This window comes from Mirounga angustirostris, unplaced genomic scaffold (genome assembly GCF_029215605.1).
Source record: "Mirounga angustirostris isolate CCGP_5_RB_7025 unplaced genomic scaffold, mMirAng1.0.hap1 SCAF_81, whole genome shotgun sequence".
Lineage (NCBI taxonomy): Eukaryota > Metazoa > Chordata > Mammalia > Carnivora > Phocidae > Mirounga > Mirounga angustirostris.
In genome coordinates this window covers 148,797-175,039 of record NW_026991789.1, presented here as the reverse complement: position 1 = coordinate 175,039, position 26,243 = coordinate 148,797, and the positions used below count along the sequence as shown (strand labels likewise).

The window sequence follows — 26,243 nt, the reverse complement described above, 5'->3', positions numbered from 1 at the left end:
CTGACCCTCCCCCCTCTCATGTGCTCTCTCTCATTCTCTCTCTCTCAAATAAATAAATAAAATCTTTAAAAAAAAAAAAAAAAGACTGCAAAATAGAAACCTTGCCTAAATTTCTCATTTATCTGACCAGCCTGGAATTTGGGCTCAAGATTGTAACATCAACTCTTACCTGAATTTCAAGCCTGCCAGCGTGCCCTACAGATTTCAGACTTGCCAGCCTCCACAATTGTGTGAGCCCATTACTTTTTTTTTTTAAGATTTTAATTAATTAATTAATTTATAGAACATGCAAGCAGGGGGAAGGGAGAGAATCTCAAGCAGACTCAACACTGAGCATGGAGCCTGATGTGGGGCTCAATCTCATGACCTGCACCGAAATCAAGAGTTGGATGCTAAACTGACTGAGCCATCCAGGCACCCCATGTGAGCCAGTTTCTTACAATAAAGTGTATGCTTGTTTTCTCTCTCACCCCCCCCAAATAAAAGGGGGAAAGTAGATAATGTAAATTCATTCCCTGTGTAGTCTTTTCAAACTTCACCTACTTCTAGTTTTCCAACATTTGCTTCTTGCATCCAAACTAAGTATATAACTTGAAATTCTGCAGGAACAGAATTCTATGTTCGAGATAACAAGTTCCTAAATAAAAGGTGTGTTTTTTTCCTTCCAAATTCTAATATTATCTTAAGGGTAATACTTTCTGATCTTAAATTATAGCCATTTACAGATTTCCTTAAAATCCATGCATGTGTTTTGGAAAGCAATCTAAAACTTGCTGTGTATAAATACTAGAGCAATAATTCATGTTAATTCTGGGAGGCCTAAGACACCACTTTTTAAAGAAAATTAAGACACAGAAAGAAACTAACATTTAGGAGATTGGCACACAGTTATTTGAAAAGATTAAGAGGAATGCTCACTGTGGATGTAGTCTGATGTTTGCACACAAACCAATCAAGAGCAAGCTGACCCAATTATCTAGCTATAACTGCGCTAGTCCCTTTGGGTGCAGAAGCCTGTGTTCTAATGAGAGAGACAAATCTAAAACATACTACCTATTTATACCAATATTTTCAGGTTCACAAAACCTTTTGCCTCAGACCCATAAATAAAATAATAAAGCCAAAAAGTACAAAATAAATAAATAAATAAATAAAGAGGTGAGCTGCTTGTTCAAGGCTGTAAGAGTGACCAGAGCAGGGCTCCACTGGTTTACTTAACTTTCCCACTGGGTTAGCCCTGCTCTTGGTGGCTCCGGAAGGTGCCATGGAGGACCACCTGAGAACAATTGCGAAGTCAAGTTTCCTACTTCCTCATTTTCTAGAACTCATGGATTATGCATGTGTTATCCATTTAAAAGCATTTGAGGGTGGACAGAGAATTGCTGAAAAAAAAAAAAACAACATATATACACAGACAGGGGGGTACTTCAGTTTCAGAAAATGTAAAATTAAAAAAAAAAAAAAAGATGTGCCTTAAAGACTACCTGTCACAAACATTACACGAAAATGATTACAAGGCTATAGAAATTCACAAGAGAAAATGCCAACATGACTGAACAAATCAAGACAGACTTTGTTGGGAAGCTGACACTCTATAGGTTGGATTTGGACAGGAAGAGAACAGGAGGAACCATCTAGGGGCAGCAACAGCATGAGCACATGTGTTAGAGTAGAAATGACAAACTGATTTTGGAAAACTTGAGAATTTTCCACATCTTCAAGTCCTGATTTCCTTTTGCTTAATACCTGCCTCAACTCATTTCTCTCTTCTTGCATTTTACTATGAGCAATCAGGAAGAAACAAACTCCTTTAAAACTTCCCTGAGAAATCTCCTCAGGTAAATACCCAATCTTATAGCTTGCAAGTTCAACCTTCCAGAAAACACTAGAACACTAGTTTAGCCAAGTTCTTTGCTATTTCATAACAAGGATCTCCTTTCTTACAGTTTCCAACAGCATGTTCTTCATTTCCATCTGAGATCTCACCAGAAAGATGTTCAACATCCATATTTCTAACATTCTGTTTCTGATTAGTTACATACTCTCTAAGAAGATAGAGTCTATCCCTGAAGCTCTCGCTTTTATTTCTGAACACTTACCAGAATCACCTTCAACATCTATTATTTCTACCAACAGTCCCTTCACAGCAATGTGGGCTTTTCCCAGCATGCCCCTCAAAACTCCTCCAACCTCTACCCCTTCCCCAATTCTAAAGCTGCTTTGACATTTTTAGGTATTTGTCACAGCAGCATCCTACTTCTTGGTACCAAAATCAGAGAGGAAAATGAATGAAATGATGTGTTGGTTTTTTTTTAAAGATTATTTATTTATTTATTTATTTATTTATTTATTTATTTATTTATTTGAGAGAGAGAGCCCACGAGTGAGAGAGAGCCAGGGAGGAGCAGAGGGAGAGAGAGAGAATCTCAAGCAGACTACCTGCTGAGCGGGGAGCCTCAGTCGGGGATACATCTCAGGATCCTGAGATCATGACCTGAGCCAAAATCAAGAATTGTATCCTCAGCCCGGTGAGCCACCCAGGCGCCCCTGAAATGATCTTTATTGAAAAAATATAAAATTATATGAATAGGAAAAAGATCTGATTAGTAATCCCAGAAAACATATAGGCGTGAAAAAAAGACATGAAACTAAAAGAATTAACTCTAGAATGTCCAAAGTTAAAGAATTAATAAACTGGAAGAATGAACTGAGAATTTTACTCAGGATGCAGTATAAAGAGAAAAATTGAAAGAGTTGTTTATATGGAGTGTTCTTTGAGAATCACCGTTTCATAAAATTTTAGTGGATTCTAGTAAAAGATAATAGAGGGATAGTGCAGCAAATTAGTCAAAGATATAATAGCTGAGAAATTTTAATATATATAAATAAAAATTGATAGAGAAAATACTAAACTTTAATTATCAATCCAACAAAAATTAGCCTGCATGAATAAACTAGGCAAGCCTCTAGAAAGTTTGATCAAGGTAGATGTGTACACACATAAAAATTAGGAAAGGAAGAGAAAAGAAACCAGGAGAAATCTCTGATGAAAGAAAAATACAAAATAAGGTGGTCAGTGTAACTCAAAGTACATTGTAACGACAATAAATGTAAATAGATTAAATCACTCTATTAAAAATCAGAAATTATCAGCATGGATATAAAAAAAATCAGTTATATGCTGCTTATAAGGCACACTGCTATACACACATGCACACAAACACACTCTGAAACAGAAAATATAAAAAGGAAAAAAAAGAAATACACTAAGCATATATGAACCAAAAAAGAGCTGGTGCAACAATATCTGTCAAAATAGAATATGAAGTCAACACATTAATGTGAATAAAGCAAATAAGCTATACTTCATGAAAAGGCTATAGAAGTGATAAATTTGTATTTGCCTAACAATATAGAGTTAAACAATAAAACACCAAAAGCCAACAACTACAAAAATTCAGAATTACAAAATAAAATTGAAAAGCTCATGTAAGCATAATGGCAAAATTTAACACCTCTTTCAGAAACCACATATTTGGAGAATATACAGAGAATCTGAGGAGCGCATAGGACATAATTGTGAATTTACATATGCCTGCACCCAAAAGACAACACAACAGAGGATACACATTCTCCTAAAGCATGCATGCAACACATTAGATATGTATAAAATTAACTGTATACTCTCAGTCACAAAAAGTCATAGTTATTCAAACCATATTATCTAATTACTATGTAATTTATTTAGAAATTAACTACTACCACTAGTAATTAAAATCCTATAGGTTAGAAAATCTGAAAAAAACAAAAGCTTAAACAATGAGTAAGTGAAAAAATACTTCACAAAGAGAATCATAAACTGTAATGGTTTTATCAACAAACTAAAATATGAAAAATTTGTGAGATATAGATAAAGCAGTACTTAGAAGTTATGAATAGTCTTATTAAATATATTTACTAAATTTAAATGAGCTAGCATTTAATCCAAGAAGCTAGATGAAGAAGTGAAAACAGTAAGAAAGTTGAAGCAATAGAATGGTAAAAGCAAAACACAAATTAATAACCTAGGAAAAAACATTAATGGAGATGATTTTTAAAATCTATTTCTTTGAAAGCTAATAAACTAGGCAAGCCTCTAGAAAGTTTGATCAAGGTAGATGTGTACACACATAAATGCATTATCATATAATGGAATACTAGACGGAGTGAACCAGGTCATCCATACAGAGGAATCACAAAACCTATGGTAAAAAGATAAAATTGCTGAATGATAAGAATTTCTGTAGTTTACTTATTCATTTAACAATGTTTTGTATGTTTATATATACAAATTGTGTGTGTGTGTGTATACATGGGTATGTTGTGGATATTTATGTAATAAAGTCACCTCTAACATTTTCTTAAGAAGTGTGAAGCACATGGTGAAATGTTAGCATTTTTAAATCTTTCAAGAAATTAAATTAATATATGTGTGCTTGAGGTTTCTTTTTTCCCCCTTTACTCAATCCCATTCTTTCCTTCCACAGAGGTAATCACTATCCTGAAGACGGTGTTGTTTTGTTTTTTCTTTCCCAACTAGTTTTATATTTTTACATTTTGGAAAAACTCCCATTCTTACAAAGCAGTTTCTCTTTTTCCATTTTAGGAAATTATAACTTTCCTTTGACAGTTTGGTTTTCTAGTTGTTTATTTGACAAAGGAATGATACCATTTTTTAAATATTAAGCCAACTAAATTAATACTGACATTTAGGCCCAGGACCATAAGGAAGCCAATTTTTTCTTAGCACCAGTTATGTTGTGGGTAAGTAAAACAAAACAAAACTGGAAAATAGAGTCACCATCCACTATAAATCTTCAGAGTATTACTGGCCCATTCGGCTAGCATAGAAAGAATTACAGAAAAATATAAAAGGCATCGTTCAGTGCTCTCTGAAAAGAAGTGGCTTCTTGTACTAATATATATTCCATTCACCAAATTCTTACATGTTGTTTTTGTGGAATAAACATTGAGTGATTATATATATATCCCACTTAATTTATCATGGTAATTAATCCCAACCATCCATGATATTAATTTGCTGATATTGGTAGCCTGTGAGTCGCTTTCTTTCTGGAATAAAATAGGAGAGTCATTCTAAGTACCTTTATTTTACTTCTGGAGATGTTTAACCTTAACTACATCACTAAGTGCAGATTGACTGATGACTACACACATCTTACTCCCAGGTACGGTAAAGGCCAATATCAGAATGTCTAATTGTCTTTTATTCATTCTAGATTAGGCAATTAAGTTCTTTTACAGTTTATCAGAGTTCCTAGGATCTTTTCCTCAAATTTAAGAAATAAATTGTTATTCTCAAGGAGACATTATGCTTGAGTCTCCTGAAGGAAATACTAACATTTATTAACCATTTTCCTAGGTCAGGAAACTCTTGAGTTGCCATTGACAAATAAGTTCAATTTCAGCTTTTCTTTACCTTCTGGTATTTCTAGCTCCTCTTCTTTTCAATTTTTTTTTTTTTAATATCTTCCTTGGCTTAAAAACTCACAGATGCATTGCCCAGCCATGTTTTTTTTGCCCCTTTTATTCTGGATTGTTGATATTTAGAAGAAATTTAATACAAAAATGCAATTATTCCCAAATGCATCACACCGATATCAGATTTTTTACATAATGAATAAAAATAGTATATCCCAGAACTTGTGAATAAGGCTGTGAAGTCATATCTAAAAAAATTGGTCAAACTGATGATGTCTTATTGCCACCCATTGAAATTCCATATGTGCTGTATTCTACCTCTTCAGTTTTAAAAACTTGCAGTTGCTACCAATATGTATAAAATCTCTACACCCTTCGAAAATTGAACATATTCATTCATATTTTTTTGAGTAGAAATTTAGCCAGGCATTAAAAGTAATATAAAACTAACACAAGATACAGTTGTTTACCACAGGAATTTGGATTTGCTGAATAATGTATGAACACACTGGCATAATTCCCGACGGTGCAAAGCAGCATAGGAGCCAATGGCTAGTAGGGGCAAGTGCTCATGTAAAGAACAATTAATTTGAGATCAGGAAGGCTTTGTGAAATTCTGGGAGTGGAGAACCCAGATGGCTACCTAGTTAGTGGGTGGAAACGTAGAGACCAAGGAGAGGTGAGAATTATAGTTAGAAAAGTGAGTGTGACTTATTCAGGGACCAGTAACATTTCTGACCTAGCTAAAGCAAAGGATCTACAATGGGAAAGAGTGAAGACAAAATCGATTAGTAGAGCAGGTTGCATTGTGGAGGATCTAAAAAAGGACATTTTTTTCTGAAAAAAAAAAAAATTCAAAGATCTATTGATGGCTTCTTAGCAGGTGAGTGAAATGGTAAAATCTGTGAGTTAAGAAGAAATAAATTCAGAGCAATGTTTATTAATGTATGTTCCCAGGATCATTAATTAATGGGGTTACTCCAAAAGGGCCAAGTAATGTCAAATAAATGTGGAAAAAACTGGAGCATTTGACTTCAAAAGGAAAATATAGAATTTCCCTAACCTATTTGACCAGGGAACCCTTTCTAGGAAAACTGCTTGGATCATATATTCTATATATATTGATACCAACCTCAATCTATACATTGACATATGTAATAAATGTCCAATTCTGTGTTTTTAAATAGCTCGCTTGGTGTCTAGTTTGATTCTCTGTTCCCAGATTGGTAGAAATTCAGGATCTCTTAATTTCCCCCAGGAGTGTGTCTATGTTCCGGAGTCTTCTAGTGCCAGGGAGTTAGAAGGCTATGAAATGGCGAGGTGGCACTTATCTGCTGCTTTGGGTCATTGATGTATACTAGCATCTGCTGAGATGTCCTCACTGTTCTCTGGTCCTGGGGAATTGGTCAGTACTACTGTTGTTGAGACATGTCTTTCAAACCTGGTGGCTCTCTGTATTTCTTCCATACTATTCTGGAATTGATGGGAATACTTTTCTTACTGATCTGTTCCATGCTGAGGTATAAGAAACTCTATGTGGACCCACAGGGGCCCCGTCTTTCTTAGACAAGTCAGTTCGCTATTCTGTGAGGCCTTCCTGCTTTCTTTTGGCTTCTATCCAGGAAAAGGGGCAGATGTCCCATGTACCTAATGATTTTGGGCTTTTCCCATGAGATTTCCACCTAAATCTACTCTATGCCACGAGTGAGTTTTGTTTCCTAGAAAGCTAAATTTTTAAAACTCATAAGCAACAAAGGGCTCCCTTTTCCTCATGTTCTCCTATAGCTTCTATTCCCTGAGGAAGTGATTTAGTTGTCCGTAAGACAGCTTAAGACCGGAACAAGGATAGAGGCAAAGAATACCTGAGGTAAAAAATCAGTTATTATTTCAAAGATACTTCCTACCACACTTTGAATGCCTTTTAGGAAATGCTGATTATAATCCACTGAGGATTAAAAGCCGATGAATAAAAGGATATGTGTAGGGGCGCCTGGGTGGCTCAGTTGGTTAAGCAACTGCCTTCGGCTCAGGCCATGATCCTGGAGTCCCGGGATCAAGTCCGGCATCGGACTCCCTGCTCAGCGGGGAGTCTGCTTCTCCCTCTGATCCTCCCCCTCTCATGCTCTCTGTCTCCCATTCTCTCTCTCAGATAAATAAATAAAAAATCTTTAAAAAAAAAAAAAAAAGGATATGTGTAGTAGTGGTGCTGCCTTGAGTTTTGATTATCATGTGTGGTCTTAATAAATAATGAATGCCTCCTTGTCTTGTAAATCACTGTCTTTGGCATGGTGCTTTGCACAGTCCTCTCCCACATTAACTCTTGAAAAGCCTTTCTTGCTTCTGGCAACTCTTCCTCCACCACATACAGAAGGACAGGCTAGCTCGTTGAAGACATGGGGACCAGCTGAGAGCCAACACCAATAAACAGACTCCTAGGTTAGCTCCAGATGAGCTGCCAGCTGACTGCAGGTGCTCAAGTGACCTCAGCTGAGACCAGAACTGCTCAGATGAGCCTCCACTGAAGTGTTGATATGAATCATAAACAAGTAAAATGGTTGTCTAACCCACTGAGTGATGGAATTATTTTTATTGCATCAGTATAAAAATATGCAATACACTTAAATGCAACAAAGTACATAATATGAGATGGTAGGTATCAAAGACAGAGGAGATACTTTGTGGGAAGATTTCCTCAATATGGATAATATGAGATGAGGCAAGAAAAATTCAAATGGGATGAGCAAGTTCCTTGGAAGGGGCTCATTTTTCATTCATTGGAAAAACAGTTCATTTTATTTTCTATTTTATAGGAACTAAAGAAAACGGAAGAGTCAAGTGTCATTATGGGGATGGTAGCCTTCAGTGACTTAGAAAACTGTAGACAGGTAGCTGGGTGGAACCATGCCAGATGGGGTCTTCGTATCATTCTGCAGTTGTGCCTTTTTGTAAATCACTCTCACTCTCACTGGCTTGGATTCAAGAGGTGGATTTCCTGACACTACTGAAATGAAAAATAAACAGTTGTCTTATATAAGCATATTCTCAGACACTACACTAGATTTATCTTAATTCCTGATGACATGTATTATCCTAAAGATTTCCTCAAAGCAATGAGAAAAACGTCATAAAACCAAGAAATGTCAAAAATATAGAGGGATTGATGAGATGTGTCTCCAAGTTCTGAATCGAAAGTCTATTATAAGGTGGACTGCTACGAGTTAGCTGTGATTAGCTAGGCTCAAATATACTAGCTCTAGTCTCAGGGGCACTTCTCCTAGTCTTATTAATGGCTTTTTTGAAATTTATTTTTTTCCATCACCTTATTTAATCTTTACAACAATTCTAAGATTTAGACAATATTTTTAACCAACAATTTTAGAGAGAAAGAACTGATGCCAGTTCTTTTCAACCCAGTTCAAAGGGCACTGGAATCCTGTGGTGCCTCAAGAGACTCTGAGCCAAAAGAGGAGGGAGGGGAAGAAAGGCCACTTGCTCTGGCTTCAACCAGAGCACATCTAATATACATAAGTATATATATTGTGTTTAATAATTAGATATTCTAAATTTCTAATTATATATTATATAAAACTAAACATATATGTATGATATGACATATATATATGGCACCAATTCAAATTTTGATAGAGAAATTCCCAAACACTGTAGCATACCATGATGAGTCCTAATGCCCTTATGATCTACACTAGAAACTTCTTGAAGTCAGAGACCTCATCTTATCCTTTCTTTGGTCTACAACAGTGTGGAACCTCCCTTGACCTGTGAGCCAGCCTTCGGGAGAAGGAGCACATGGAAATCCTTGCCGTGGCGATGCTCTGGGCTCCAGAACAGCTCTGTCTAAGCATCTCCCATGACCCCTGGCAACCTTGCTGTCTGCTTCTCACTAAAGCCAATTAAATTACTCCCAGTACCTGCAGCCTTCTCGCTGTTACCACGACTCATTGAGTTCTCCCCGAAGAGGGAAGTGATGTCTTCTCCAAATATCCTGAGGCAATTTTCAATGAGAAATTGTACAAGACAAATCTATAACACAAAAAGACAAAAATGGTGTGCTCTTTTCCATAGGGCATAGTTATAAATCACATTTTGTATATACACCTTGGATCTAAGAAAAAATGTGAAGGACTTCCCAGTAAAATTCAGACTTGATAAAAATACGTAGAAACCAGGGGCACCTGGGTGGCTCCGTCAGTAAAGCATCTGCCTTTGGCTCAGGTCATGATACCAGGGTGCTGGGATCAGCCTTACATCAGGCTCCCTGCTCAGCGGGAAGCCTGCTTCTCCCTCTCCCACTCCCCCAGCTTGTGTTCCCTCTCTCGCTGTGTCTCTCTCTGTCAAGTACATAAATAAAAGCTTAAGAAAAAACCAAAAAAACAAAAACACATAGAAACCAGAGTTCTCTCAGAAATAACTTAGAAAGAGTGATACTTTCCCGTGTACTTTGGGTACACATTTTAAAATACTGCTCATCCGTGCGCTAAAGTTATAATGCGTGGCCTAGTTTAATAGCTAACATTTTGGGATCAGTGGTAACGTCTTTAAGCCTAGGATAAATTTCGGGGCCCCTCAGTTGAGCGTCTGACTCTTGATTTCGGCTCAGATCACAATCTCATGGTGGTGAGATCCAGCCCCACATGGAGCCAACTTTGAGCTCTGTGCTCAGCAGGGAATCGGCTTGGGCTTCTCCCTCTCCCTCTCCCTCTTCTTCTGCCCCTGCACCGCTCACGCTCTCTCTTTCTCTCTCTCAAATAAATACGTATCAAAAAATAAATAAAACTAGGATAATTTTCAAAGTAGCCTACCTTATTAAAGTTTACTTATTTTTTGCTTTTAAATTTTGTTTCCAGTTTTATTGAGTTGTAACTGATGTATACCATCTTATGAAACTTTATAAAGTATGAACAAAAACTTAAGAAAACCATTTCTTAAATGAAGAAGTATCTTAAAGTTGGGAAGCAGAGATTTTGGTGGGGTTGTGAAGGAAAACCCAGACAGCTGAAGAGAAAACGTATCTGTCTGTCTAACTTCAGTCCCTTCTCACGCATTGCTTTGCCTCATACTGGCTCTCTCTGTGTGAGCTTGGGGAAGACCTGTCATCTTATTAGGATATTCTGGAATCTCTTGCTAGTTTCCATAAGACGTAGCAGAGGTGAAATAGTAGCCGAGTACTTTTCTAGATGAGCCACAATTGGCAGAAGAAGGCCAATGTGTTTGCAGCCATGGGTGCTCATATTGCCCAAGCCACCCAGGATGTGCCAGTGATGACCAGAGGAGCTGGCTGTTGTCGCCATTGTGTAGTGAGGAAACCATGGCTTTGCCCAAGGTTAAGAGTCCCTCAGGGATTAGGCTGAGAGTTGAACCTTGACTAGTGAAGCTCCAAAGCCCAGGTTCTTTTCTATCGTATCACATGACTCTTCTCTCTCTCGGTTAGTCAGTCTAGTGTTTAGTCTCCTGGAGGGGGAAGAAGTGACTCGACTGCTCCGTGATTCCCGTTTAACAACAACCCTTCGCAAACCCCGCCAGAGTAGGATAAAGAACTCTGCCACTCCACAGGGGCCTAATGAAAATGTGCACTTCACAAAGTTCCATCCGTCAGAGTTACTACTGCACATGTCCGGTTCAAAGTAGGGATTCTACCCCCTGGGGGACAAAAATGAGAGCTCTCATTACCTTTTTTATCAAGTTGTCTTCCAATTCCATGCTGTCGGAATCAGGTGGGTAAAGAACGCTTGGGGCTATACAAACGGATAAATTATAAGCTGTCATCTGATTGGATGAGGAATGTTGCTCGATGTTGTATAGCACTCCAAAAAGGTATCGCAAGAGAACAACATTTGCTCTTGGCAGCTGGGCTAAAAGCCTAAGGTCAGAAAAACACACTTTTAAATTAGGCAAGTGATTCCACTTAGGAGGTTGGAAAAACAGAGACAGGGAACAGGATACATCCTTGTATATCTAGCACACAACCCGCTGTAGCAGAGTTCCAGGCATGAATGTAGACAAAATTGGTGCACTGAATTCAGTTCCTGAGCCAGATAAACACTTCTCTGGTTAGTTAAATGTCTGACAGACTTTTAAGGTCATAGCCCTGGTAGGCAGTGCTCTACCATCTGTCTTGGACCAGTGGATTTCGTCTACCAGTTCATGGATCCAGAAGGTGTAAAATGGCCAATGAGTCCACATTAATAAGATCAGGAGAAGAACAATCATAGCTCTAAAGCGTGCCTCTATTCTGAAGCTGGAACTCATGGGTGTGAAGAATTGAAATTCTTTGGCGTTGGTCATGATTTTAGTGGGCAAAGCTGCAAAACGTAAGCCAATGTTTTCCTGATAGTATGTTGGCTGTATTTTGGAGATGTGACAAGAGTAGAGTAATTATTGCATCATTACCTCTGGGCTGCAGTTATCTTCTCCTCTTTGTTGCCTTGATCAATAACACCGAGCCATTTGTCATAGAGATCAGACAAAAATATACTTCCTTGGATATTTCTAAGAAAGTTCTTATGGAGATAAAAAAAAATATGTATATATATTATACAAAATATTTATTGGAAATATTCCAGAGAAAATATGTAGTTTAAAAATTCAGTTCAGCCCCCACTTCCTTCACAGATACCCAAACTGCGACCCACACGGAGCTCGGCTCTGACTCTCCATTGACTTGCACACGCAGGAGCAGGTGCTTGGATTTTCTCCCACTAAAACTTAGAGGCATAAAAGCAGAGCTTACGCTGTGGTGGAAATGAAGATAAAGCTCCCTTCTATCATCTGGAACTTATTTTTTGTGAGTGCTTTTTTTGCAAAGTACCACAAACTGACAGCGTCTGGCTATAGACCATCCTAAATCCTATTAGCTTCTTGGCCAGAAATACACATACCCATGTTGCTTGTTTTAGACACAGTGCTAGCTCTTCATTCTAGCAAGAAAAGGCCTGAAACAATCAAAACACAAACAGGTGGGCTCTTGCACACATATTAGGAAAGAACTAGGTCTTCTCACTCAGGGTATGTGTGCTCCCTGGAAGAAAGCTACTCTCACAATTGCTTCATTCTTCCTTTTCTTAACTGTCTAAAAGTTGAGAGTCTAATGGCAGACTCACTGTGGTCCTGAGGATAGATTCATTTCTAGTTTAGGCCAATTGTCCAGTTAGTTTGCCATGATATTATCAAGGCCAAGGTTGCAGAGTCTGATTCTCCACCAAGATCCGTCAACTTCAGGAAGAGAAAACTTTAGAAACGTCTAAGCACCATACCCACAAGTGCTCACCCTCTTCCTAGTCGATGCTGATAACACAGAATGAGGAAGGAACCTCCTAACTCTTGCTAGAAAATCAATTCTATGTGTGCACCTTACAGAGGGCAACGCTCATCTTGCTACCTAGTGTATCATCATTCTTCTCCTGTCTCCTAATGCCTAAATGTATATTACTAGTGGATATCACTATCACCCCAGTGTAGGAGTGGTTACCTAAGTCATTTCTGGACTTTGCTATTTATCACATCTTCGAACATTAACGGGGGACAAGGGAAGACCAAATGTGACTGAGATTCTAAGACTGTAGTCATTACTACATTAACATAGGGTTGTTCAGAGCTGTTAATTAGTGCCAAGGTGGATGGATTAAATTTTTTCCCTGCTCTATTTCTTTTGGAAAGTTTGCCTTCATTAGGAGGGTGGTGAGGATGTCTGCTTCGTTAAACAGTGTGTTTGTGTCAGTGTGTATTTTGAAATTTATTATCATGACTAGTAGTCATTTCAGTATTAGTATTTTGCATGGAGTCTTCAGGAGTGAAGGTGGGGAGGGCGGTGTGTAGTGAAAACAGAAAGTATTTCTAACATATGGGGCTTTTAACTCCTAAAGTAGCTTCCTTAAATTTTGATTTTGTCAAGCGTTTTTCAGCTTGTTTGGTTCTTAATCTATTAAGCCCAATACGATTCTTAAGCAGTCATGATGAAGGACACCATTCATAGCTTCAGTTACTCATATGTGGATAATGCTAGAACCTTCCCTACCTTGAAGACGGATGCGACCACATGAACAGATTCGCTGTACGGGTTCACTTTGACCCCAGAATTTAGTTTTTCCTTTAGGACTCTGCATGATTTTATATTGGCTGATTTGCTGAAGACGCCTTCTGTGAGTGGCCCTTTTTGATTAATAAAGGAAAGCATATCCTGTAGGAAGAAAAGAAAAGTATACGGCATCTCTTATCCACAAACGCAGAGCACAAGCTTGCCTCCATTTTGAAAGAGCACGGGAATGTGATGGTACACTGTTTTTGAGCTGGAAGGACTAAAGTCAATTTAGATTGTTTTTTTTTTTTTCAGTGTTTTTCTATATACTTTCAACCGAAATATCCATTTTACAGTCATACACTGAAACATTTTAAACACTTCTTTTAATCAGATTTTCCTTTCCATTGAGTTTCCACTTTTAAATTAAACTTCTCCACTTCAAGGCCTTTGGGGAATCAGCATCTGTTTCCTACTTTAGCATTTTTTTCTCATTATTCCCTACATAGATGCTCTTCCCCAAGTATGGAAGTCTATTTAGGAAATACTCATTTCCCATTTGTTTATTTCTCTTTAAGTGACTGTATACTCCTTTCCCACTTGTTCTATTTCCTTCCCTCTTTTAAAGTCAGGCTCAGAAACTCTCTTCTCCTTCTCTGATTACCCTCACTTCTCATGAGTCTTTCATTGTCTTTTGCTGTATCTTCATGACTTCTCCCTGCTGTGTAGAATCTTAATAAGGGCTGGACTCAGGGAATCCAACGGATCTGAAGTCTATTATACTACTTATCTATTGTGTGAGCTGGGGCACATACATCCTGTACTGAGGCTTTTCTGATTCATTTAGGCAGTGCGGAGGATGATAATCCTAGCTAGCCCCTAAATTTGCTGTGATGCAAGGACCTGGGGTAGTAGCTAGCAGGTAACATGCTAGCTAAGATGATACATTTCTTCATGTCTAGCAGAACGTTCCCTACATACCGTACAGTGCTTGCAGAGACACCGAATACTCAGTGAATGTCCACACTGACAATTCACTACAGCAGTTCCAGATAACACAGGCCAAACTCTGTGGCTTTCATTTGATATACTCTGTTAGGATTAACAGAATCCTATTTGCCAGAGGATGAGTCTATGCTCGTGTCAGATGTTTGCAGTTGTTAGACAGAGTAGACTCCGCTGAAGGAGACTTGAGACTCATGTGAGTGCAGGAAGGCAATGAAGGGAGAGTGTGAAGATGAGGTGGACTCTCAGAGACTCACAGACACAGAGTCCATTTTGACTGATCTGAACAGGCCTCGGTGGGTCTTTGTGGAAACAAGACACAAGTGGAATGGACAAGAATGTCTTTTCCTTTTGTATTTGCCTCATGAGTCTGCTGGAACTAAGATTCTGTTCCTTGAAATAACAGTAACAGAGCTTCTCTGCCAAAGCCAGGGACTATGTAATGACTTCTCCATTTAGGGATAGATTTGGATGAGGACACTTGGCCTTTCAGAGTTTCCCCTCCTCAGGAGGGCTTTAAAAGACCAAAAGGAGATGACCTACCAGAATTGGAAAGGGCAAGTTGTCTTTATCACACACATCCATGAGGGAAACTCCAAAGAGCTGTCCTGGCTTTGCGGAAGGTGGGGCTGTGCACTGGTTGTGCTGGCAAGTTCTGGAGCCCCACCAAAAGGCCCTGTCACTGAAAGAATGGCTTGTCACAGTCTTCCGGCTGGAGTCTAAGGAAGAAGAGAGAGTACTAGTAGTAGTAGTTGTTGTTTAATACGCTGAACCTTCTTTTTCCTTTTTTTTTTTTTTTTTACAGATTTAATTTATATTTTGACAGAGGGAGAGAGACAGCAAGAGAGGGAACACAAGAAGGGGGAGGGGGACAGGGAGAACTAGGCTTGTTAGAAAAAATTCCCAAACACTGTAGCATACCATGATGAGTCCTAATGCCCTTATGATCTACACTAGAAACTTCTTGAAGTCAGACACCTCATCTTATCCTTTCTTTGGTCTCACAACAGTGTGGAACCTCCCTTGACCTGTGAGCCAGCCTTCGGGAGAAGGAGCACATGGAAATCCTTGCCCTGGCGATGCTCTGGGCTCCAGAACAGCTCTGTCTAAGCATCTCCCATGACCCCTGGCAACCTTGCTGTCTGCTTCTCACTAAAGCGAATTAAATTACTCCCGGTACCTGCAGCCTTCTCGCTGTTACCACGACTCATTGAGTTCTCGCCCAAGAGGGAAGTGATGTCTTCTCCAAATATCCTGAGGCAATTTTCAATGAGAAATTGTACAAGACAAATCTGTAACACAAAAAGACAAGAATGGTGTGCTCTTTTCCATAGGGCATAGTTATAAATCACATTTTGGATACAGACCTTGGATCTAAGAAAAAATGTGAAGGACTTCTCAGAAAAATTTAGAGTTGATAAAAATATGTAGAAACCAGGGGCGCCTGGGTGGCTCAGTCGGTTAAGCGTCTGCGTTCGGCTCAGGTCATAATCCCAGGGTGCTGGGATCAGCCCTACATCGGGCTCCCTGCTCAGCGGGAAGCCTGCTTCTCCCTCTCCCACTCCGCCTGCTTATGTTCCCTCTCTCGCTGTGTCCCTCTCAGTCAAGTAAATAAATAAAAGTTTAAAAAAAAAACCAAAAAACCCCCAAAAACACATAGAAACCAGAGTTCTCTCAGAAAAAACTTAGAAAGAGTGATACTTTCCCGTGTACTTTGGGTACACATTTTAAAATACTGCTCATCCGTGGGCTAAAGTTATGATGCGTGGCCTAGTTTAAGAGCTAACATTTTGGGATCAGTGGTTACGTCTTTAAGCCTAGGATAAATTTCGGGGCCCCTCAGTTGGGCGTCTGACTCTTGATTTCGGCGCAGATCACAATCTCATGGTGGTGAGATCCAGCCCCACATTGAGCCAACTTTGGGCTCCGTGCTCAGCGGGGAATTGGCTTGGGCTTCTCCCTCTCCCTCTCCCTCTCCCTCTTCTTCTGCCCCTGCCCCGCTCACGCTCTCTCTTTCCCTCTCTCAAATAAATACGTATCAAAAAATAAATAAAACTAGGATAATTTTCAAAGTAGCCTACCTTATTAAAGTTTACTTATTTTTTGCTTTTAAATTTTGTTTCCAGTTTTATTGAGCTGTAACTGATGTATACCATCTTATGAAACTTAATAAAGTATGAACAAAAACTTAAGAAAACCATTTCTTAAATGAAGAAGTATCTTAAAGTTGGGAAGCAGAGAATTTGGTGGGGTTGTGAGGGAAAACCCACACAGCTGGAGAGAAAACGTATCTGTCTGTCTAACTTCAGTCCCTTCTCACGCCTTGCGCTGCCTCATGCTGGCTCTCTCTGGGTGAGCTTGGGGAAGACCTGTCATCTTATTAGGATATTCTGGAATCTCTTGCTGGTTTCTGTTGACATAGCAGAGGTGAAATAGTAGCCGAGTACTTTTCTAGATGAGCCACAATTGGCAGAGGAAGGCCAGTGTGTTTGCAGCCATGGGGGCTCATATTGCCCAAGCCACCCAGGATGTGCCAGTGATGACCGGAGGAGCTGGCTGTTGTCGCCATTGTGTAGTGAGGAAACCATGGCTTTGCCCAAGGTTACGAGTCCCTCAGGGATTAGGCTGAGAGTTGAACCTTGACTAGTGAAGCTCCAAAGCCCAGGTTCTTTTCTATCGTATCACATGACTCTTCTCTCTCTCGTTTAGTCAGTCTAGTGTTTAGTCTCCTGGAGGGGGAAGAAGTGACTCGACTGCTCCGAGTTTCCCATTTAATGACACCCCTTCCCAGACCCTGCCAGAGTAGCATAAAGAACTCTGCCACTCCACAGGGGCCTAATGAAAATGTGCACTTCACAAAGTTCCATCTGTCAGAGTTACTACTGCACATGTCCGGGTCAAAGTAGGGATTGTACCCCCTGGGGGACAAAAATGAGAGCTCTCATTACCTTTTTTATCAAGTTGTCTTCCAATTCCATGCTGTCGGAATCAGGTGGGTAAAGAACGCTTGGGGCTATACAAATGGATAAATTATAAGCTGTCATCTGATTGGATGAGGAATGTTGCTCGATGTTGTATAGCACTCCAAAAAGGTATCGCAAGAGAACAACATTTGCTCTTGGCAGCTGGGCTAAAAGCCTAAGGTCAGAAAAACACACTTTTAAATTAGGCAAGTGATTCTACTTAGGAGGTTGGAAAAACAGAGACAGGGAAAAGGATACATCCTTGTATATCTAGCACACAACCCGCTGTAGCAGAGTTCCAGGCATGAATGTAGACAAAATTGGTGCACTGAATTCAGTTCCTGAGCCAGATAAACACTTCTCTGGTTAGTTAAATGTTTGACAGACTTTTAAGGTCATAGCCCTGGCAGTTGATGCTCTTGCATGTGTCTTGAACCAGGGAATTTCGTCTACAAGTTGCATGGATCCAGAAGGGGTAAAACGGCCAAGGAGTCCACATTAATAAGATCAGATAAGAACAATAATAGCCCTAAAGCATGCCTCTATTCTGAAGCTGGGCCCCGTGGGCATAAAGAATGGAAACTCTTTGGCGTTGGTCATGATTATAGTGCGCAAAGCTGCAAAACGTAAGCCAATGTTTTCCTGATAGTATGTTGGGTGTATTTTGGAGATGTGACCAGAGTAGAGTAATTATTGCATCATTACCTCTGGGCTGCAGTTATCTTCTCCTCTTTGTTGCCTTGATCAATAACACCGAGCCATTTGTCATAGAGATCAGATAAAAATATGCTTCCTTTGATATTTCTAAGAAAATCCTTAGGGACATAAAAAAATATATATATAATAGAAAATATGTATTGGAAATATTCCAGAGAAAATATGTAGTTAAAAAATTCAGTTCAGCCCCCACTTCCTTCACAGATACCCAAACTGCGACCCACACGGAGCTCGGCTCTGACTCTCCATTGACTTGCACACGCAGGAGCAGGTGCTTGGATTTTCTCCCGCTAAAACTTAGAGGCATAAAAGCAGAGCTTAGCCTGTGGTGGAAATGAAGATAAAGGTCCCTACTATCATCTGGAACTTATTTTTTGTGAGTGCTTTTTTTGCAAAGTACCACAAACTGACAGCGTCTGGCTATAGACCATCCTAAATCCTATTAGCTTCTTGGTCAGAAATACACATACCCATGTTGCTTGTTTTAGACACAGTGCTAGCTCTTCATTCAAGCAAGAAAAGGCCTGAAACAATCAAAACACAAACAGGTGGGCTCTTGCACACATATTAGGAAAGAACTAAGTCTTCTCACTCGGGGTATGTGTGCTCCCTGGAATAAAGCTACTCTCACAATTGCTTCATTCTTCCTTTTCTTAACTGTCTAAAAGTCGAGAGTCTAATGGCAGACTCACTGTGGTCCTGAGGATAGATCCATTTCTAGTTTAGGCCAATTGTCCAGTTAGTTTGCCATGATATTATCAAGGCCAAGGTTGCAGAGTCTGATTCTCCACCAAGATCCGTCAACTTCAGGAAGAGAAAACTTTAGAAATGTCTAAGCACTCTCCCCACAAGTGCTCAACCTCTTCCTAGTCGGTGCTTATAACACGGAATCAGGGAAGAACCTCCGAACTCTTGCTAGAAAATCGATTCCATGTGTGCACCTTACAGAGGGCAACACTCATCTCGCTACCTAGTGTATCATCATTCTTCTCCTGTCTCCTGAAGCCTCTATGTATATTACTACTGGATATCACTATGGCCCCAGTGTAGGAGTGGTTACCTAAGTCATTTCTGGACTTTGCTATTTATCACATCTTCGAACATTAACGGGGGACAAGGGAAGACCAAATGTGACTGAGATTCTAAGACTCTAGTCATTACTACGTTAACATAGTGTTGTTCAGAGCTGTTCATAAGTGCCAAGGTGGATGGATTAAATTATTTCCCTGTTCTATTTCTTTTGGAAAGTTTGCCTTCATTAGGAGGGTGGTGAGGATGTTTGCATGCGTAAACAGTGTGTATGTATTGGTGCGAATTTTGAAATTTATTATCATGACTAGGAGTCATTTCAGTATTAGTATTTTGCATGGAGTCTTCAGGAGTCAAGGTGGGGAGGGCGGTGTGTAGTGAAAACAGAAAGTATTTCTAACACATGGGGCTTTTAACTTCTAAAGTAGCTTCCTTAAATTTTGATTTTGTCAAGCGTTTTTCAGCTTGTCAGGGTCTTAATCCATTATGCCCGTTATGGTTCTTGAGTAGTCATGATGAAGGACACCAATCATAGTTTCAGTTATTCGTGTGTGGATAATGCTAGAACCTTCCCTACCTTAAAGACGGATGCGACCACATGAACAGATTCGCTGTTCGGGTTCAGTTTGACTCCAGAATTTAGTTTCTCCTTTAGGACATAGCAGGATTTTATATTGGCTGATTTGCTGAAGACGCCTTCTGTGAGTGGCCCTTTTTGATTAATAAAGGAAAGCATATCCTGTAGGAAGAAAAGAAAAGTATATGGCATCTCATATCCACAAACGCAGAGCACAAGCTTGCCACCATTTTGAAAGAGGAGGGGAATGTAAGGGTACACTGTTTTAGAGTGGGAAGGACTAAAGTCATTTTAGATTTTTTTTTTTTTTCAGTGTCTTTCTATATAGTTTAGACCTAAATATCCATTTTACAGTCATACACTGAAACATTTTAAACACTTCTTTTAATCAGATTTTCCTTTCCATTGAGTTTCCACTTTTAAATCAAACTTCTGCGCTTCAAGGGCTTTGGGGAATCAGCATCTGTTTCCTACTTTAGCATTTTTTTCTCATTATTCCCTACATAGATGCTCTTCCCCAAGTATGGAAGTCTATTTAGGAAATACTCATTTCCCATTTGTTTATTTCTCTTTAAGTGACTGTATACTCCATTCCTACTTGTTCTATTTCCTTCCCTCTTTTAAAGTCAGGCTCAGAAACTCTCTTCTCCTTCTCTGATTACCCTCCCTTCTCATGAGTCTTTCATTGTCTTTTGCTGTATCTTCATGTCCTCTCCCTGCTGTGTAGAAACTTAATAAGGGCTGGACTCAGGGAATCCAACGGATCTGAAGTCTATTATGCTACTTATCTATTGTGTGAGCTGGGGCACATACATCCTGTACTGAGGCTTTTCTGATTCGGTTAGGCAGTGTGAAGGATGATAATCCTAGCTAGCCCCTAAATTTGCTGTGATGCACGGACCTGGGGTTGTAACTAGCAGGTAACATGCTAGCTAAGATGGTACATTTCTTCATAGCTAGCAGAACGTTCCCTACATCTCGTACAGTGCTTGCACAGACACCGAATACTCAGTGAATGTCCACACTGACAATTCACTACAGCAGTTTCAGATAACACAGGCCAAACTCTGTGGCTTTCATTTGACATACTCTGTTAGGATTAACAGATTCCTATTTGCCAGAGGATGAGTCTATGCTCGTGTCAGATGTTTGCAGTTGTTAGACTGAGTAGACTCCGCTGAAGGAGACTTGAGACTCATGTCAGTTCAGCAAGGCAATGAAGGGAGAGTGTGCAGATGAGGTGGACTCTCAGAGACTCACATACACAGAGTCCATTTTGACTGATCTGAACAGGTCTCGGTGGGTCTTTGTGGAAACAAGATACAAGTGGAATGGAGAAGAATGACTTTTCCTGTTGTATGTGCCTCATGATTCTGCTGGACCTAAGTCAGATTCTGTACCTTGAAATAATAGTAACAGAGCTTCTCAGCCAAAGCCAGGGGCTGTCTAATGACATCTCCATTTGGGGATAGATTTGGATGAGGACACGTGGCCTCTCAGAGTTTCCCCTCCTCAGGAGGGCTATAGAAGACCAAAATGAGATGACCTACCAGAATTGGGAAGGGTAGCTTGTCTTTATAACACATATCCATGAGGGAAACTCCAAAGAGCTGCCCTGGCTTTGCGGAAGGTGGGGCTATGCACTGGTAGTGCTGGCAAGTGCTGCAACCCCGACAAAAGGCCCTGGCTCTGAAAGAACGGTGTGTCACAGTCTTCTGGCCGTAATCTAAGGAAGAAGTGAGATTAGTAGTAGTAGTTGTAGTTTAATACGCTGAACCTTCTTTTTTCTTTTCTTTTTTTTCCCAGATTTTATTTATATTTTGACAGAGAGAGAGAGACAGCGAGAGAGGGAACACAAGTAGGGGGAAGGGGAGAGAGAGAAGCAGGCTTCCCTCGGAGCAGGGAGCCTGATGCGGGGTTTGATCCAAGGACCCCAGGATCATGACCTGAGCTGAAACCGGATGCTTAACGACTGAGCCACTCATGTGCCCCAGGCTCATCTTAGTTCCTGATGACTTGTATTTTCTAAAGATTTCCTCAAAGCAATGTGGTAAGCATCATAAAACCAAGAAATGTCAGAAATATGGAGGGATTGATGATACGTGTCTCCAGGTTCTGAATCGAAAGTCGACCTTCTAAGGTGGACTGCTGACAGGTAGCTGTGATTAGCTAGGCTCAAATCATACTAGCTCTAGTCTCAGGGGCACTTCTCCTAGTCATATTAATGGCTTTTTTTTGGATTCCATCCATCATCTTATTTAGTTTTTACCACAATTCTAAGATTTAGACATTATTTATATCCACATTTTAGAGATGAATAAACTGATGCTGAGCTGGAATAACTGGCCAAGATAATATAGCTGGTAAATGGGGGCACAGGAAATTACACTCTGGAGAGGTAGTATGACATCAAGTCAAGTCCTTTTTTCTCAATGATGCCAGTTCTTTTCAACCCGTTTCAAAGGGCACTGGAATCCTGTGGTGCCTCAAGAGCCCCTGAGCCAAAGACGAGGGAGGGGAAGAAAGGCCCCTTGCTTTGGCTTCAACCAAAGCACATCTTATATACATAAATATATATATTATGATTATATATTTATATAGTATAAGTATCTAATTATATATATATATATATAACTACATATATATGTATGAGGTATATATATATATATAGCACCCACTTAGAATTTTGTTAGAATTTTGTTAGAAAAAATTCCCAAACACTGTAGCATACCATGATGAGTCCTAATGCCCTTATGATCTACACTAGAAACTTCTTGAAGTCAGAGACCTCATCTTATCCTTTGGTCTCACAACAGTGTGGAACCTCCGTTGACCTGTGAGGCAGCCTTCGGAAGAAGGAGCACATGGAAATCCTTGCCCTGGCGATGCTCTGGGCTCCAGAACAGCTCTGTCTAAGCATCTCCCATGACCCCTGGCAACCTTGCTGTCTGCTTCTCACTAAAGTCAATTAAATTACTCCCGGTACCTGCAGCCTTCTCGCTGTTACCACGACTCATTGAGTTCTCTCCCAAGAGGGAAGTGATGTCTTCTCCAAATATTCTGAGGCAATTTTCAATAAGAAATTGTACAAGACAAATCTGTAACACAAAAAGACAGGAATGGGGTGCTCTTTTCCATAGGGCATAGTTATAAATCACATTTTGGATACAGACCTTGGATCTAAGAAAAAATGTGAAGGATTTCTCAGAAAAATTCAGAGTTGATAAAACTATGTAGAAACCAGGGGCGCCTGGGTGGCTCAGTCGGTTAAGCGTCTGCGTTCGGCTCAGGTCATAATCCCAGGGTGCTAGGATCAGCCATACATCGGGCTCCCTGCTCAGCGGGAAGCCTGCTTCTCCTTCTCCCACTCCCCCTGCTTGTGTTCCCTCTCTCGCTGTGTCTCTCACAGTCAAGTTAATAAATAAAAGTTAAAAAAAGAAAACAAAAAAACCCCCAAAACACATAGAAACCAGAGTTCTCTCAGAAATAACTTAGAAAGAGTGATACTTTCCCGTGTACTTTGGGTACACATTTTAAAATACTGCTCATCCGTGGGCTAAGTTATAATGCGTGGCCTAGTTTAAGAGCTAACATTTTGGGATCAGTGGTTACGTCTTTAAGCCTAGGATAAATTTCGGGGCACCTCAGTTGGGCGTCTGACTCTTGATTTCAGCGCAGATCACAATCTCATGGTGGTGAGATCCAGCCCCACATGGAGCCAACTTTGGGCTCCGTGCTCAGCGGGGAATGGGCTTGGGCTTCTCCCTCTCCCTCTCCCTCTTCTTCTGCCCCTGCCCCGCTCACGCTCTCTCTTTCCCTCTCTCAAATAAATACGTATCAAAAAATAAATAAAACAAGGATAATTTTCAAAGTAGCCTACCTTATTAAAGTTTACTTATTTTTTGCTTTTAAATTTTGTTTCCAGTTTCATTGAGATGTAACTGATGTATACCATCTTATGAAACTTTATAAAGTATGAACAAAAACTTAAGAAAACCATTTCTTAAATGAAGAAGCATCTTAAAGTTGGGAAGCAGAGATTTTGGTGGGGTTGTGAAGGAAAACCCACACAGGTGGAGAGAAAACATATCTGTCTGTCTAACTCCAGTCCCTTCTCATGCCTTGCTTTGCCTCATGCTGGCTCTCTCTGTGTGAGTTTGGGGAAGACCTGTCATCTTATTGGGATATTCTGGAATCTCTTGCTAGTTTCCATAAGACGTAGCAGAGGTGAAATAGTAGCCGAGTACTTTTCTAGATGAGCCATAATTGGCAGAGGAAGGCCAATGTGTTTGCAGCCATGGGTGCTCATATTGCCCAAGCCACCCAGGATGTGCCAGTGATGACCAGAGGAGCTGGCTGTTGTCCCCATTGTGTAGTGAGGAAACCATGGCTTTGCCCAAGGTTATGAGTCCCTCAGGGATTAGACTGAGAGTTGAACCTTGACTAGTGAAGCACCAAAGCCCAGGTTCTTTTCTATCGTATCACACGACTCTTCTCTCTCCCGTTTAGTCAGTCTAGATTTAGTCTCCTGGAGCGGGAAGAAGTGACTCGACCGCTCTGAGTTTTCCGTTTAACAACACCCCTTCCCAGACCCCAACAGAGTAGGATAAAGAAATCTGCCACTCCACAGGGGCCTAATGAAAATGTGCACTTCAAAAAGTTCCTTCTGTCAGAGTTACTACTGCACATGTCCGGTTCAAAGTAGGGATTCTACCCCCTGGGGGACAAAAATGAGAGCTCTCATTACCTTTTTTATCAAGTTGTCTTCCAATTGCAAGCTGTTGGAATCAGGTGGGTAAAGAACGCTTGGGGCTATACAAACGGATAAATTATAAGCTGTCATCTGATTGGATGAGGAATGTTGCTCAATGTTGTATAGCACTCCAAAAAGGTATCGCAAGAGAACAACATTTGCTCTTGGCAGCTGGGCTAAAAGCCTAAGGTCAGAAAAACACACTTTTAAATTAGGCAAGTGATTCCACTTAGGAGGCTGGCAAAACTGAGACAGGGAAAAGGGTATATCCTTGTATATCTAGCACACAACCCGCTGTAGCAGAGTTCCAGGCATGAATGTAGACAAAATTGGTGCACTGAATTCAGTTCCTGAGCCAGATAAACACTTCTCTGATTAGTTAAATGTTTGACAGACTTTTAAGGTCATAGCCCTGGCAGTTGATGCTGTTGCATGTGTCTTGAACCAGGGAATTTCGTCTACAAGTTGCATGGATCCAGAAGGGGTCAAACGGCCAAGGAGTCCACATTAATAAGATCAGGAGAAGAACAATAATAGCCCTAAAGCATGCCTCTATTCTGAAGCTGGGCCCCATGGGCGTGAAGAATTGAAACTCTTTGGCGTTGGTCATGATTATAGTGTGCAAAGCTGCAAAACGTAAGCCAATGTTTTCCTGATAGTATGTTGGCTGTATTTTGGAGATGTGATCAGAGTAGTGTAATTAGTGCATCATTACCTCTGGGCTGCAGTTATCTTCTCCTCTTTGTTGCCTTGATCAATAACACCGAGCCATTTGTCATAGAGATCAGATAAAAATATGCTTCCTTTGATATTTCTAAGAAAATCCTTAGGGAGATAAAAAAAAATATATATATATAATAGAAAATATGTAGTGGAAATATTCCAGAGAAAATATGTAGTTAAAAAATTCAGTTCAGCCCCCACTTCCTTCAAAGATACCCAAACTGCGACCCACACGGAGCTCGGCTCTGATTCTCCATTGACTTGCACACGCAGGAGCAGGTGCTTGGATTTTCTCCCGCTAAAACTTAGAGGCATAAAAGCAGAGCTTAGGCTGTGGTGGAAATGAAGATAAAGCTCCCTTCTATCATCTGGAACTTATTTTTTGTGTGTGCTTTTTTTGCAAAGTACCACAAACTGACAGGGTCTGGCTATAGACCATCCTAAATCCTATTAGCTTCTTGGACAGAAATACACATACCCATGTTGCTTGTTTTAGACACAGTGCTAGCTCTTCATTCTAGCAAGAAAAGGCCTGAAAGAATCAAAACACGAACAGGTGGGCTCTTGCAAACATATTAGGAAAGAACTAGGTCTTCTCACTCGGGGTATGTGTGCTCCCTAAAAGAAAGCTACTCTCACAATTGCTTCATTCTTCCTTTTCTTAACTGTCTAAAAGTTGAGAGTCTAATGGCAGACTCACTGTGGTCCTGAGGATAGATTCATTTCTAGTTTAGGACAAATGTCCAGTTAGTTTGCCATGATATTATCAAGGCCAAGGTTGCAGAGTCTGATTCTCCACCAAGATCCGTCAACTTCAGGAAGAGAAAACTTTAGAAATGTCTAAGCACTCTCCCCACAAGTGCTCACCCTCTTCCTAGTCAGTGCTTATAACACGGAATCAGGAAAGAACCTCCTAACTCTTGCTAGAAAATCGATTCCATGTGTGCACCTTACAGAGGGCAA

General features: G+C 40.2%; 1 protein-coding gene across 1 annotated transcript in view; it reads right to left on the bottom strand.

Moving 5' to 3' along the window:
• Positions 1–3,976: 3,976 nt before the first annotated feature.
• LOC135363253 (uncharacterized) overlaps positions 3,977–26,243 on the bottom strand; it is a 98,018-nt gene continuing 75,751 nt past the window's right edge. The window contains exons 46-59 of the mRNA XM_064583889.1: positions 25,273–25,382; positions 24,552–24,741; positions 22,791–22,902; positions 21,355–21,530; positions 19,805–19,966; positions 18,187–18,296; positions 17,467–17,656; positions 15,699–15,810; positions 15,062–15,237; positions 13,514–13,675; positions 11,890–11,999; positions 11,170–11,359; positions 9,411–9,522; positions 3,977–8,482 (exon numbers count right to left, since the gene is read on the bottom strand). Coding sequence (XP_064439959.1) covers positions 8,349–8,482; positions 9,411–9,522; positions 11,170–11,359; positions 11,890–11,999; positions 13,514–13,675; positions 15,062–15,237; positions 15,699–15,810; positions 17,467–17,656; positions 18,187–18,296; positions 19,805–19,966; positions 21,355–21,530; positions 22,791–22,902; positions 24,552–24,741; positions 25,273–25,382 — 2,046 coding nt within the window. The 3' untranslated portion in view covers positions 3,977–8,348. The remainder of the gene's footprint in view (positions 8,483–9,410; positions 9,523–11,169; positions 11,360–11,889; positions 12,000–13,513; positions 13,676–15,061; positions 15,238–15,698; positions 15,811–17,466; positions 17,657–18,186; positions 18,297–19,804; positions 19,967–21,354; positions 21,531–22,790; positions 22,903–24,551; positions 24,742–25,272; positions 25,383–26,243) is intronic.